The sequence below is a fragment of the Pteropus medius genome, unplaced genomic scaffold (genome assembly GCF_902729225.1).
Source record: "Pteropus medius unplaced genomic scaffold, Ma_sr-lr_union100, whole genome shotgun sequence".
NCBI classification, from domain to species: domain Eukaryota; kingdom Metazoa; phylum Chordata; class Mammalia; order Chiroptera; family Pteropodidae; genus Pteropus; species Pteropus medius.
Genome location: NW_024349800.1, coordinates 42591528 through 42607689, shown reverse-complemented (window position 1 = coordinate 42607689; position 16162 = coordinate 42591528). Strand labels below are relative to the sequence as shown.

The 16162-nt window shown below is 37.9% G+C and overlaps 1 protein-coding gene across 2 annotated transcripts in view; it reads left to right on the top strand.

Moving 5' to 3' along the window:
- The window catches only part of QPCT (glutaminyl-peptide cyclotransferase), a 38667-nt gene that overhangs the window by 5307 nt on the left and 17198 nt on the right, over positions 1-16162 (top strand). Inside the window, exon 1 of one of the 2 annotated variants that reach the window (XM_039887397.1) lies at positions 8401-8628. The exons of the other annotated variant lie outside the window; for it this stretch is intronic. Within the exon in view, the coding sequence (XP_039743331.1) occupies positions 8509-8628 (120 nt within the window). The 5' untranslated portion in view covers positions 8401-8508. Of the gene's footprint in view, positions 1-8400; positions 8629-16162 lie in introns of those variants that run through there. 2 annotated transcript variants of the gene reach the window in all.

The following is a 16162-nucleotide window of genomic DNA, read 5'->3' as shown; positions in this document are numbered from 1 at the left end:
TGCTTTAACTTTCTAATTATTAATAATGGGGATAATAATATTTCTCATCATACTAGTTTATAGAACCAGAGGATCTCTAAAAACATATTACCGACATACCCAACATCTTTGATCATATTTTTAACTTACACCATATACATTTAGCTAGTAATTTTGAGTGGAAGCAAGTTCTTGAGCTAACAGCTTTTTGTCTTTCTCATGTTATCATTAACATATTCTAGAAATTGGGGTCTTATCACCTATTTGACTCTATAAGCTGCAAAAAAAAAAATTAATGTAGACAGAATTTTTTGAATAAAAAATCACAATGCATCTATAAATATGCATACATACACTATATGTATATACACTCTCCATAACAATCAGTTGACTGAAACTTCACATTACAGTTAATTTGGGTTTTATATAGACCAGAGCTGTCTATTCTTTGAGCTGTAAGGAGATAAAGTTTATCTTCGGTTCTTCTCCTTTGATTCTCTCTATCTTCATCTCATTGAGTGGATTAAAATTTCTTACTATCAATTCACTTCTTTGGATCTTGAAGGCTTTTGGTTTTCAGAGCCTACAGAGAAAAATTGATTTAAAAAGTCAGTACAAAATTAGTAAAGGAGTGACAGGAATTTTTGTTGGGGGTAAGACTGGTGTTGGTGGAAGGAATCAGGGTTAATGAGGAATGTTCTCGCCTTCGGGAGGAGAATGAACTGTTATTCTAAAGGGCTGGGAAGGAAGAGGAAAACCAGAGGAAAGGACATTTTTTCCCAAACTTTTATTGCTACCTTGACTTGACCTCTGATCTGTGGTGAAAGGATTTGGGAAGACTTACAGGAAATCTGGATTCCTGAGATTTCTAGGGAAAAGTAAAAGTCTGGCTGTACTGTAGAAATGAACATTTTAATTTTTCATTCTCTTATTGAAAGCAACGGTGGACAGATTTGGTCAAGGATATAATGTGGGACTCCTTATATTCTTTGTGGCTGTTAATGGAACAAAAGGCAAGCTGTTTTAATTTCAGGCTTCCTCAGAGGCAAAAAGTGAGGGGAAAGTCGGGAGGTTTGAATTTAAACTGCCTACTCCATAATTTGTTTAGGGTTGGCCCACTTTACCAATCTTTTTTTTACCATTACCCTCAGGGCCTTGCAAAATGACTACTACACAACATCATTAATCTATTTTTGTTAATGTATTTCTCAGAGTGTGTGATTAATGCAGTGGTTCTCAGCCCTTCTAGAGTCACCTGGGAAGTTTTAAAGAAACCTAATGTCTAGGTCACATACCATACTAATCATGTCAGAACCTCTAGGGTAGCACCCAGTAATCATTATTTTTAAAAAAGCTTTCTAGATGATTCCATTGGCTTAATGTGTTATCTCTCCCAGGTAAAACATGTTTAACATAGTTTTCAAAAGTTTGGTCTCAGGACTCTTTTACATTAGTAATAATTATCGAGGACCACAAATAGCTTTTGTTCATATGGATTGCACCTATTAATATTTATTGTATTGAAAATTAAAAGACATTTTACAAATACTTAATTATGGATTTATTTAAAAATAACAAGCATTACATGTTAAATAACATTTTTTATGAAAAAAATCACTACATTTTTCTAAAATAAAAAGAATTTAGTGAGAAGAATGGCATTTTTGACCATTTAAAAAACTTCTTTAATGTCTGACTTAATAGACAACAACTGGATTTCTTTATGCATTCAATCTGCTGTGGTATATTATTTCGGTTGAAGTATTTGAAGAAAATTCAGCTTCACCCTGACATGTAGTAGGAAAAGGAAAGAGTTAATAGTTTCTTCAGATAATTATGGATAATTTTCTTTGTAATTAAATTAAAACACGACAAATGGTAATATCATAAAAGTTAGTTGCAATACAGAATCTGAAACTGTAAAAATAATATTTTTTACTCCTTGACATTAAAATTCATTGGTCTTTCTCATACTTTGAATGGATCTTCTCTCTGTGATTGGGCATCGAGCATTGAAAATATTGGTTCATTGAGTTATGCAGATATTCCAAATGTTGAACATTTCATTTTATATTATTTAAAAATTTATGTTTGTTAAAATAACTGACTTTGTCAGAAAAGTTGTTACATATCAGGAAACTGTCACTTATGGGAACAGATACAAGTTTTTCAAAATTCCAATTTTTACTTGAAAGATCCAGTTTTATCATTGGCAATAAATATTGTCAGTTATTATCCTTGAAGGCATAGGCACACTTTATTCATATTCAAACAAATATCTGCCAAATAGTCAAGTCTGAATAACCATAGGCTATCAGTTAATTATTCTTGTGAGCAAAAGTAGAATTTTATGAAAAAAGCTTCTCACACAATTGTGTAAGTGCTTTTCCTTGAGACAACTGTCTTTCAGCATGTAGCAGAAGTACTTTATTTGTACCTCCCAGTTTGCCAAGCAGGATATTAAAAGATTCATACTCTCAATTTCTTCCAGTCAAGGTGGATAACAGGCTAGATTTATCATCCCATCTTGAAAAAATATATATCAAACATTGATGTTCAAATATTGAGAAATAGGCATTACAAGAGAGTGATGAAAGAAGGGAACAAATGACATGAGCTGGGTGCTTTCCCCAGCTTGCTGTCTTAAGAGAGTTTAGAGGATGCTGTGCAGGCAGGAGGAATCCAAACAAAGCCAGGGGGTCTCTGTGAGATGAAAAGACAGAGTTGGGAACAAGGGAAGATCAAGCAGCTAGAATTTGCAAGACAGTATGAGAGGAGAGAGATTGAGCTTTTATGAAGAGAGTGCTTCAAAGATCAGTAAAGATTTCTTCATAACTCTTCAGCTGAGTATAGATCCACACATGCATGTGAGGAAACTACCCAAGGTGGAAGGAAAGAACTATCCAAAAGGAGCAGGCATAACAAGCTCCAGAGCACAGATAAGGTTGGGAATATTTTGTGTTTCTACCAGTATTCTCTGGGTGTTCTACTTTTATCCCCTTGCATTTTGAGGAAAAACCTCAAAATGCAAGGGGATAAAAGTAGAACACCCAGAGAATATTGCTTCAGTAAGGCGTTAAATTATACCTGGATTATAGGCTGCTCTATTTCAGCCTAACAAAACTTAAAAGCAAGCCTCCAAAAGATTTCACTATTTCCTACTGAACTGTGTTTCAGAATAAAGATCAAGGATATTTACAGTAATACAGATATGCCCAGCACCCGCAAAAGTAAAATTCACGATATTTGGTACCCAATAAAAAATTTACCAAGCATGCAAAGAAGTACAACATATCACCCATAAGGAGGAGAAAAAAAAACAGAAACAGACACAAACGATGCAGATGATAAATTAGCAGATAACAGTATTAAAACGTTTGTCATAACTATGTTCCATATGTTCAAGAAGATAAAGTCAGCATGTTTAGGAATGATATGGATGGTGTAAAGAAAATGTAAATCAAACGTCTAGAGAGGAATAAAAGCAATGTCTGGTATGAAAAGTACACTGGATGGAATTGATAACAGATCAGGCACTGCAAAACAAAATATCAGTAAACTTGAAGACAGAAATAGAAGCTATACAAATAAAATAAGCAATAAACAAACAGAGCATCAGTGAACTGTGGGAAATCTTCAGGCAACTTACTATGTATCTAACTGAAGTCTCCAAAGGAGGAGGGCAGACAATACTTGAAGAAATAATGGTTAAATTTTTTCTAAATTTGGTGAAAATTTTGAACCCACAGATCCGAGAATCTCTATAAATCTCAAATATATGAACATAAAAAAAGTTCACCAAAGCACATTATAATTAAATTACTTAAAAACTGTGATAAGGAGAAAATCTTTAGACTGAGGCAGAGGAACAAAGATTATAATGAGAGCGAATTTCTCATCAGAAACAAAGCAAGGAAGAAGATTTCGGAGCAACATCTTTATAAAGTACTGAAATAAAAAAATCTGTCAACATAGAATTTTATACTTAGAGAAAATTCTTTCAAAAACAAAGGCAAAATAAAAATTTTTTTCAGCATACAGAAATTACCACCATACATGCACTACAAGAAATGTTAAAGAACATCCTTTAGGCAGAAGGAAAATGATACCAGATGGACATAGATCTCCACACAAAAGAAAGAAGAATATCAGAAATGATAAATATGTGGGGAAATGAAAAAGTTTTAAAAAAACCTTATTTTACCAACCTCTTTGAAAGATAATTGTTTAACATGAAACTAATAAAAACATCTTGTGGAATTAATAACATGTTTAGAAGTAAAATATCTGATGACAATAGCACAAAGACTAAGTAGGGAAATAGAAGTATATTGTAAGGTTCTTGTACTACACATTAAGTGATATAATAATTCTTGATGGTAGACAGTGATACATTAAAGATAAATGCTATAAATCCTAAAACAAAACAGGTATAGCTGACAAGAAGAAGACAAAATGGAATAATAAAAAAATCAATTAATCCAAGATAAATTAGAAAAAGTGGTAAAAACAAACAAAGAACAGGTTGAACAAATAGAAACAACAGATTAGTACATTTAAATTTTACCTTATCAATAATCACATTAAATATAATCTAAACACCTCATTTAAAAGCCAGAGTTTGTCCAATTGGTAAAAAAAAAAGCAGGACCTAACTATATGCTGCCTACAAGAGATCCACTTTATACGTTTAATAGAAAATAGTTTAAAAGTAAAAAGAATGGAAAAATATATACCTTGCTAATGCTAATCAAAAGAAAGTTGGAGTGGCTATATTACTAGGAAAAAAGTAGACTTCAGAACAAAGAATATTACCAAGTATAAAAAAGTTTATTTCATAATGATAAAGGGGTCAATTTGTCAAAAGGACATTGCAATCTTAAACACTTAAGCACTTGATAAGAAACCTTAGAAATACATTATATAAAAATCGCACCAAAAGATATAGGCAAATCCATAATTATAGTCAGATTTCAACACCACTCTCTTAGCAATCAGTGGAACAACTAGACAGAAAATCAATTATGATAAAGAAGATTTGGGGAACATCATCGACTACCTCGACCTAATTGATATTTATAGAACATTCTGCCCAGTCACAGAAGAATACACATTCTTTTCATGTACAGAAGGAATATTTACAAGATAAATCATATTCTAGGCTATAAAACAATTCTTAAAAACTTTCAAAGGATTCATCCCTACCACGTCTATCCCCTGACCATGATAAAATTAAATTTGGAATCAATAAAAAAGATCAAGGAAATCCTTAACTATTCAGAAACTAATAACACCATTTAAATAATCCATGGTAAAAAAATGGGTATGTTCATTCTCTTGATTTTGGTGATGGTTCATGGGTGTAAACATGTTAGAATTCGTCACATTGTATACTTTAAATAGGTACAGTTTAATCTAATTCTATCACAATAAAGCTGTTAAAAAAAGATATGTACTCAAGGGTTGAGACTTAATAATTACAATTTGTATTGCTTCATCAATGATATTCTTAAGTGAGACTGGCTCTTCTTTTCTTTTATCTTTCTGTCTTTTATTTTATTTATTTTTTACCGCACACGGTGGTGAAGAATACTACTACAGGTAGGTACAGTTTTTGTAATAGTACAGTTTTGTGTCCTGTTTTGATAAGTGCTAAGGTGCCAGAGTTTTACCCAACTTTGTTTTTGTAACATCAGTGCAAAGATAGTACAGTAAGAAGCAGCAGATCTTGCTTTCATGTTATTGATTTGTATAAAAATTGTATGGAATTTTTGTATAAAAATTGATGTACAAAAATTTTGTATAAATATTGATTTGACCTTGCAGACATCCAAAAGGGTCCTCATAGGATTGATTCATGGATCACATTTTGAGAACTGTTTTAATAGATATTTCTTGTCATTACTGCTCTAGTCTAATGGTGTTGTCACTTCATAGTTAGAACTAGATGTATGGGAGTCCTGCCATGGCAACTGTATGAGGAAGATCTTTTTTAGCAGTTGGGTCCTCAATGTGTTTCAAATCACAGTATAGAATCTATACTATAATAAAAATGATAACCACTCCACTTGTGACTAGGGCTATCACTGAATACACACATGAAAAAATTTTTCCATGACAAAAAACAGGGCCTGGAATTGTTAAATGTAATAGTCATGGGTTATCTTCCATAGGAAGAGTTTTAAAAAAAGGAAAAATTGCAATAGGAGAAAAAAAAAATAGCAGATATAAGGGATTTCAGAAAGTTTCCAGAATGAAGGAGGGGAGAAAAGATTGAGTGCAGGAAAGGGGAAGAAGGACATTTAGCATATAAGGCACAAAAAAAGATAAGAATAAAGAAGATAGAGATACATAAATAGTTGCTTTGGATTTGTAAATTTATGGAAAAGTTGTCAGAAAAGCCCACGTGTAAAAAACAATTTGCTGAAATCAGCATCGCTTACTATGTAAATGTTTTCGGTTTGTAGGAGATACATCATGTAGTAGTGGTGAATACAGAAGGCCACTGCTCAGGACCCCTTCAGGGAAGGACTGTGCTCCCGCTGTTGGAGTGCTGTTGGCAGATGCTTCTAGCTATCAACTCCTTTGGCTTCAGAGAGCTACCTGCAGGAAGTCACCCCACCAAAGTATAAAGCCCTAAATATTTTGACTCACCTGTGGGATAACACAAGCAGTTTCAGCTTCGGGGCTCCCCATGGGGTTGGGTGAGGCTGTAGAGGAGGGCCCACTTCCCTGCTCGCTTCACTCTCGGCACAGTCCTGTTCCTCCCTCGCCCTCCCCCAGGGGTTTGTCCCAGAGGCACTCCCTAATACACATCCTGAACACTAAACCCTGTCTTCCTGTAAATCCCAAACTGCAACAGCATCTCATTGACTTAAATATAAGCAAAATCGGAGGAAATTGGAGAACCCTTGGGAATGGAAAATCATCATCAAATTATGTGTTAACATTTTAACTGAAGCATTTTCTTATTTTGAATTGCTTATACTGAGCGTGATATTACCTTTAACATTTCGTTTCCTATAGATTTACTATTTCCACCTTCCCTTACATACAGGAGTTAAATGGTAGAGAAATAAAAAGGTAACAGGATAAGAACAACAAGAAGGCTGTTTGTTACCCAGACACTCAGGAGACCCACTATTTCGAAGCTGGTGTAAGCAACAAGAGAGATGTGATAGTGGTTTTGTTCTGAATATTGTACCAATAGAAAGTTTGAAGTGGTCAGGTTATCTGGAGAACTGTCCATGAATGTCATAAAGAAGCTATTTAATTTTATTTAAGCCTGAAGATACAAAGTGCCACTCAAAGCACTCAGACATCAATAGGGTTAGTAATTTTGAACATCCGGAAAGTGGGCACTTCCCTCCTGTCTTCCCTTGTAGCTCCAGAGGAGGGCAGGGCAGTGTCTTCCCAGGCCAGCCCTCTCTTTTAAATTCACTCTAATAGCCAAGCCTAAAGGAATCAGTGAGATTTCCAGCTGATTCCATTACCTTCAGGCCTTTGTTCTCTGGGAAATAGGTCTGTTTCAGTGTCCTTGTTCTGGGATCCATGTTTCTAGGAGTTGACTGGGGACAGGCCACTCCCTGATCCTCACTGTGGAAGAAAAAGAGGACTGTAAAGTAATTGTCCCGACAACTTAGACCAGAAACCTACAGACGAAATTAGATATTTTATTTTTTTCTGAGATTATCTCAATAACAGTGATCTTTGATGTTACGAAGTAAATGTAATCATATTTAGCTTCTCCTTTTAGGGGCATGCGTTGGAGATGACTGCCTCAAGAGCCACTGTGAACATTTTAGGTCTCATTTATTTCAGATAGTTGCTTCAATCATACTTTTTAGTTGGGGAGTATGATAGTCTGTCTCCTATAAGACAAGGTAACTATTTGTAAGGGGGGGAAAAAAGATATAATGGGCTGTTATAAAGGAAATACTGTGAGGTTCCAGTTCAGGTTTTGTACAGAGGAGGAGAGAGTCTCAGTTTCCTCATCTGTAAAATGAGATTGATATCTACCTTCACATAGTTGTGAAGATTAAATGAGGGAACAACGGAAAAGCACCCAGAACAGTGCCCATATAGAAGTATCAGTAAATGTCATTACCTGTGGGGGAAAAAAAGCTGTGGGAAAACACATCACAAGCCCACAGGGTCTAATGAAGCCTCCCTCCCCTTTCTAGTCCTAGTTATGGCAGTGGAGATCATAAAAATGCCTCTTCCTTATCTCTTCCTTCCTTCCTCTCTTCCTCTCCAAGACGAGGAAGTGGCCATCTCCGTTTCCTTGGATTCGGAGGCTTGTGCCTTCCAGGACAGCCCAACCCCCGGGTTGCTAAGGTGGGGGTGGGGGAGGGGGGAGGAGAACTGAGGATTCAGCCTGCGTTGCGCAGTGGGGAGGCGACCGGGAGGCGATGGTGGGGCGGGCGCAGTCGACCCAAGGGTGGGGAAGAGGGAAGGCGAAGGACGCGCGTTCCCGGGCTCGTGACCGCTGGCGGCCCAGGGATCCGGCACCCGGACAGCCTCGGAGAGATGGCAGGCGGCGGTGACCGACGCGTCGTGGGCACCCTCCACCTGCTGCTCGTGGTGGCTGCCCTGCCCCTGGTGATCCAGGGGGTCAGTCGGGGAGCCGCAGACTGGACCCAGGAGAAGGTGAGGGGCTGCTGCTGCCAGATTGTACCTGGGTGACTCTTGCCGGGTGCGGGGACCCGGGGTTAGGCGAGCCCCACCTAGGCAGGGTGGGAGACCGGGGCAGAGTTGCGATCCCCTGCCCCGGCAACCTTGACCGCCTCGGGCGCGGGCAGGAGTGCGTCCTCACCAGGGTGCCTCGCTGGCCTCCGGGACGCCACGGGAGCTGGGTGATGTCACCAGCCTCCCCTCGGCTGCGGTCTGCGGCGGGTACTGATAGGCGCAGGAAGTGGGTCTCGCCGGCGGCCGCTGATCCGGGAGGTGAGGGCGCATGGTCGCGACACCGCCCACCCGCGACCTGCGAGGCCAGCGGTCCCGGCGCTGCCGGTAGCCAGGGTGCCGGGCGCGCCTGGGGGTGTGCCCGCGCTCCCCCACCGCTGCATCCCAGGACGCCCTTGGGGCGTTGAAGTTTCTATGCAGCCTCTGGGTGGACATGTATTATTGTAAGTCTATTTTAGATTTTTATGTGGAGCATCTCCAAACGAAGGAGCTTAACTGCTTTACTTTAAAATACATATATATTTTTGTCCTAAAAGAGTAAAATGCAATTGTCAGAGCAATAAATCTAGTTGTAGGTGGAAATTCTATATGAGGAACTTAGGGTAAACATAATTTGCAGGTTTCTTCAGTGAGAGGTAAGTAGGTTCACAATAGTTTCCCTTTCTTGTGTAACAGTTTTGAAACCATGAAATTGCTAGGGACTTGAGCAAATGTTAATGGTATTAGAGTAAAATGGTATGCTCTTAAAGATCCTAAGAAAAGCAGCAAAGAAAAGGGATATAAACTTTGACAGAGTTGTGGAACAGATCTTTTAAATGCTTACAGTATGTCTGTATCTATTCACACGTTTGAAATGCTGGAGAATGCACAGACCCTGTGCTGGTTCCCCAGCCCACTCCCCTCAGCCACATGCATATGTATATGAACAGCCCACTTCACTTCTCTGGGTTAGGCTTAATTAGCTTCACCATTCCAGGGCACACGTGCTGCCACTTACACGTGGAGACTGCCAGCCACAGAGAACCTGGTGGGGATGTAGAAAGTCAACTCAGGAATAACTTCATTATAAGAAAAACAACTTCATTAGTAGGTGTAACGTCCATTGAAGAACATTGAGGTACATACTCTAACCCTCTCCTTCACTTCACTGTGAGTACCTTCCTCATTGGAAATTGGGAAGGGGGCGTGAAGAACCAGAATGTGGAGCCATGCCAAATGGTCTTTATGATCCATCTAAATGGATGGGAGTAAGTGAAATGGAACAGTTTGAACGAGCTGTTCTGAAGGGATCGTTTGTAGGCAGGATGTATTTGTGGGTCGGAGAAGGTGCTAGATTCTTAAAATGTTTTAAATTCGTGAGAATTTAACTTTTGAGAAATGTCTTTTAAAACATAAGTACCTTTTATATTTAAGAAGTTTCTAGTCACTGCTGTATTGGGAAACTGGATGGTTTCAAATGGTGTAAGCAAATGAGCAAATGACAAAATCAGCTGTGATTTCTGGTCCTGTCTCTTTTTTCTGTAGTACTTTATAAAGTCCTCCAGGTGGCCAGTACAGTTTCCTGCCTGAGAAAAGAATGAGTCTGCACTAAAACACATACCTTCCTGATCTGTACAGCATATATGTTTCAATCATGTGAGGTGTGCCCTTGTTCTACTGGTCTGCCAAAAGTTGAGGTGTGATAAAGCATTGATTTTGAAATTCATTTTCTCTGCTTTGAAATAAAGGTGTGTCCCTTCCAGTGGCATCTAATACGTAAAAACAGTTCAACCCTAGTTTATGCTTGTGTTTAGAAGTTTATGATTTGGTTTTTTGAAACCTGCGAACTGTTTTTTTATTATTGTATTATTAGATTCGCAGGTGGGCCCATAGGTGTAGATTTAGGGGCATTGGCATTTGGGTACCAGGTATCTGATGTATAACTACGTCACATGAAGCTCACAGCACCCCTGGAGGAGGGTACATTTATCTCTAATCTGCAGATGAAGAAACTTGACCATACTTACACCAGAGAATTGAAGAGCCCTTGTCTTTCCTTTCCTCCTCCACTCTCTTCTCCAAGGCAGATAAGTTCTGGCCGATGGTTCAGGGAACAGTGTTCAGCTTGTGAAAGGGTGTGGGACTAGTGGGAGGTTTGGAGGGCCAGAAGGAGAGCTTACTTCCCCCTTTCTGGGTCAGGGTGGACCCTAACTGGAATTTCACAATAGGTGGTTTGATTTTGGAATCTTCTCTTTTCTTCCTCTTTCTCCCTTTTCTCATCTCTCTCAAAGAGCTTAAAGATCATTATTCTGAGGGTTGACCTATATTCCAAAATTACTTCTTCTGGGTCCTGCCCTCTCACCTTAATCCCCAGTCCAATTCCTTTAGTACAGATGCATTCCTTTAGTACAACTTTGTCAACCAGCTGTTAAAAGGAATCTCATTAAATCAGTTCCCCTCTTAGGTTCAATGAGAATAGCTGTTAAGAGGGCTTTATATGTTTTTTAAAAGAAAGCTATTAACTCCAATATATTAAAAAGTATAGCTTCTCTTGAAGTCTTCTAATTATACAGTTAACATGTGCTCATTTTAAAAAACTAGAAAAATACATAAAAGTATACTAAAAAGAAACAATCATCACCTATAATCCCACATTTAGGGATCATTGATATTAATAATTTCAAATGGTATAAGCAAATGAGCAAAAGACAAAATCATCTGTGACAATTCCTGATTTTTGGTCTCTCTCTCTCTCTTTATATGCGTGTGTGTGTATATATACATATATACACATGTACATATATGTACATAAATGTGTATGTATTTATATTTACAGAGATAGATAAAATACCAGTCTCATAGGCTTTTATGAGACTTGAATGAGCTATTCATGTAAAGCACTTAGTACAGTAGCTGTCACATAGTAAATGCTCAATAAAGGTTAATTGTTTATTTTAAAAATAAATAAACATAAACATTTCATACTAGAGATTCTGCTGCATATACAGTATTATATCTTGCTATGTCACTTAATATTATATCATGAGCATTTCCTTGAGCCAATAAAATTCATTGAAAGCATCATTTAGTGATTGCAAAATCATCATTTCATAAGTTAACTACCCTTTGTTGCTGGATATTTAAGTCGCTTCCAAACTTTATAATAAAGCTGGGACCCAATGTATTTTAATGGTAGAATTTCTCTTTATTATAACAAAAGCAAAGTAGAAAACCTCAAGTAATATTGGGGCAGAAAGGCAGAGTTTTTGAACAGAGGAACCATTTACAGGAGAGTTGGTCTCACCTAGGCGTGCTTCTCCAGGGTCAGCTCTGGCAGACTGTTACAGCTCTCCCAAGCATTTCACATTCTTCTGTTTCTAGAGCCACATGTATTCTCAAAGTCCTTGGCATTCCTTTTCTCCATGGCTCTATAGCCATCTATCTATCCCTCCACTTGCATGATTCTTATAGAAGCAGCAACAGAGACTTTAAGGCTGGGACAAGGGAGGTCAGTGGTAGGCTGGGTGTTGGTAGGGAGATAAAGACAGGATGTCCCATTTTTGAGTGTCTACTAAGCTAAATGCTATGATGTCCATTTTACAGATAAGGAAAACTTGACCTAATGACAGCTAGCAAGTCAGGGAGTGGGGATTTGACCCTAAATTGTTGTATTCAAAGCCTGCACTGCTTTGCCTTTAGGTAGAGGGCTGCTTGCATTGAAAGAAGTCAGAACTGTATCTTATTCAGTTCCCAACTCACCTACAACTGCATTTGTAATGTCAGTGATGTCTGACACGCAGAAGGAGTTTAGTAAATGCTGGCTGGGTTGAATTTTCAGGTAGACACGGGTGTTATCCCGAGTGCTGTTGGGAAGCACTCATATGAGATAGAAACTTGAATTGGCGGTGCTTGTGTAATGATCGCCCTTTATTTCAATGGTTTAGGACCCCAAATCCCTTTGCAAGCTGGGCCTGCTCTACAAATTATGTAATTAAAATCCTTTTTGGTGTGGCACCATGTGATTAGCCTAGCGGGGATGCTTCGGGAGATCTGGTTCACACTTTTTTTAGCTGAAAGATTATTGTTACCCAAAGCAGACTTATTGTCCTTTCTGTCTGGGTGAAAAGAGAAGGCAGGGGATGTAATAGAGACTCATTCCTCTGAGAATGCTTGTACTGATAGAAAATTGTCAACATGTCTTTTAACTGAACTAAACCTAGAATAATTTGGGGTTTGCATTTAATATTGGCTCAACACTGTTTTCACCTCATTTACTTTCCTCAGCCCCAGCCCTTTCTGTCCAAGTTTCTCCTCTTATTCCTACCTCTCATCTCCACATAGATTTTTATACTTATTGAGTTCTAAGAGTAAAAACCGAATGGATGCCATTTAGGTTGGAGAAGTCAAATGCTTTTCCATACAGGGCTTTAATGAATAGAAAGCCTTAAATAATCGAGTATGATTGCTTTCCCTTCTCTAGTATTCAATGACTGGGAAGCTTTTGTCTGTGATTTCACAGGGGCATCTTTCCTCTCAGGGAGGCAGAGAGAAGGAGGGCTCTTTACTGAATCAGTATGTTAGTTAAATGATTGAACTGGGAAGACTGAAGAGCAACTCATGTAAGTCTGCATTCAGGAGCATCAATAGGCCTGTTTGCAGAACTTACCTTTTTTCATCCATTAAGCTTTTTTTTTTTTTTTTTTTGGTGCTGTTTGTCAACTATGTTTCATCCACAATATCTGTTACAGCTAGAGATGCTGGGGACTTATTTATTTTGTTCCCGTTTTTTTCTTAAATCCTTTGAGAACTCTTTCAAGCCTCTATAAATTGCCTGTTCAACCATGAGCTTGATTTCTTTTCACTGTGGACATGAAGTGAAGGACCTCATCCAAAGTGACCAGGTAGGCTCTGGGATGGCATAATTGTCAATAAATAGAAAAGGAGTCATTTTTCAAACAGCATTTGAAACAGTAGTTCTTATTTGTCACAATGACTACATTGGGCCAACCCAACTCCAAATCATCACAAGTATCAACTATCGGAAATTCAAAAAAAACAAAGCCCACCAACATTGAACCATGGCACTTCCAGGCCCTTTGCAGCAGGTAGGTAGCCTCCTGTCTCTTCTATCTTTATAACTGCTTGAACATTCAACTGATTTGATATTTGTGATGGCAAAATGCTCATTTTACTTTATTATTATGTAAACACAGTCTTTATGATGTTAATTTTAGAAGCACAGTCACCTGTCGATTTGATGAATTTCTTATTTGATGACTTCATCCAATATTTATTGAGTGCTCAATGTGAGTTAGGAAGATGCCCTCATGAAGCTGATACCTTACATGCAATCAGGCATTAAACAGAAACACAAGGAAGGGGCCTCTAAGCTACAATCTGAAATGAGCTGAGAGTTAGCCAGGTGAAGAGGAAATGAAAAGCCTTCGAGGTAGGAGGCACCACAGATGCAAAGGCCACAGTGGGACAAAGCCTCACATTGCTTTGGGGCCTAGAAGGACTCCAGGTCAACTAACACATGGTGATCTGGGGTGAGTGGCCCTGCCTGGGGCTTGTGAGGCAGCAGAAGGGACCAGACAAGCTCTTGCTGGCCAGGTTAAGTAATAATTAACCACTAAGTCCTCTGACTTCTTGCCTCCATTTTCTTCTCCCTTGTTACATTTTCATAGTTTTGTCTTTTACCTTTAGCTTTCTTCTCAAAGTGCTATTTGAGAGGTTATATGGACTTTGGTCTTGGAGTTACCAAGTAATTTAAAACCTGCAGCAACAGATTTATTAAGGAAATATATTTGAAAACGTATTACCTGTAAACAAACACAAACCTTACGATGTTCAGGCACAGCATCAACATTCAGGAGTAAACAGGAGGCGCATAGATGAGGCAGGGAGGCAGGGCAGAATAGCACTGGATTGGGAATCCATGGAACTGGGATCTTTTTGTGGACTTACCTGTAACTTTCTTACAATCTGGGGAAAATCAGCTGGTTTCTCTGGACCTCAGTTTCCACTGACATAAATCAAAGAGGATGAACTGGATCATCTCTAAGTGGCCTCTCTAGTTCTTTCCTCTTTTGTGTTTGATAAAAGGTAATAGAATTAAAACATATTGACTATTTACTGTGGCAGTTTACATATATTAGCTCACTTAATTATAATTACCCTAGGAAGTAGGCATTATTACCTCCATTATACAGATGAGGAAATTGAGCCTTAATGAGGTTAAGTAACTTTGCCAGAGTTACAGCCAATAAGTGGTGGAGGCTAAGTTGAAAGGGTTTGTCTGAATCCACAGTCCATGCTCTTTGCAAAATACCAGAGTAACACTGAGACATATCCAGTTGTAGAAGAGTATAAGTTATTAGGCAATAGGCATTCTCTGATTCCACAGTTTTTCACCAGCCACATGGAATATTTGATATGAAGTGAAAATACCTTGTGTGATTACTTAGATATATTCAGCAAACATTGATCCCCGAAAGGACTATAAGATATACAATTTCTGTTTTGCACTCTAAAGAACTTAATATCCTTATGTTACTTTCATCATTCCCCTTGGGGAAGAAATCATCTGATCAACCACTGGCTTCCTGTGGGGAGGAGTAAGTAACTCATTCCATCACCGAGTGCCTGATAAACATGTAATAAACAAATGATTCATCATTACTAGTATCAAAAGAAAATATAGCTGTTGTGAAGTAATATCCAAAATACCAATTTGAATGTTATATTTATTTAGTTGTTTAAGGTTCACTTAATATATAAATGTACATAAGAGTGTGAGCATTAATATAATATTAAAATAATTTTAATTGAAGATAAAAAGTATACTGTTTAGTGGGTTATAGAATCATCAAGCTCTGACCAAAAGGAATTGCAACAATCGCCTAATTTAGAGCTGTTTAGTAGAAATAATGAGAAACACATATGAAATATAAAATTTTCTAGTAGCTATATTAAAAATGTAAAAAGAAACAGTTAAAATTAATTTTACTATTATGTAATTCAATAAATAAAAAATGATCATTTCAACATGTAATCAGTATAAATTATTAATAAGACAGATTACATTTCTTCATACTAAACCTTTAAAATCTAGTGTGTATATTATCCTTAAAGCTCAACTAGCTTAATAGTCAAGAGCTTAATAGTCACTCGTGGCTAGCATCTACCATATTGGACATTGCAGAGCTAGCTCAAATTCCTTTATTAGTTTTTTGAGGGGAAAGAGAAGTTAAGGGAGCTGCCCAAGGTCATACAACCTATAAATGGCAGCCAGCAGTTTTGAATCCAGCTTCTCTGACTCCTAGACAGTGCTTATTCTGGAACACTACACTGCCTTTTATAAAGCAATTATGTTAACAAAACACATTTTATTGCCCGAGGTTTTTTTTTTTTTTTAATTATTTATTATCATTTATGCATACAGCACCTGGTCCTCCTAGGTGGTCTCCCCACCAGGTACTAACCAGGCCAGACCCTGCTTAGCTTCCAAGATCATACA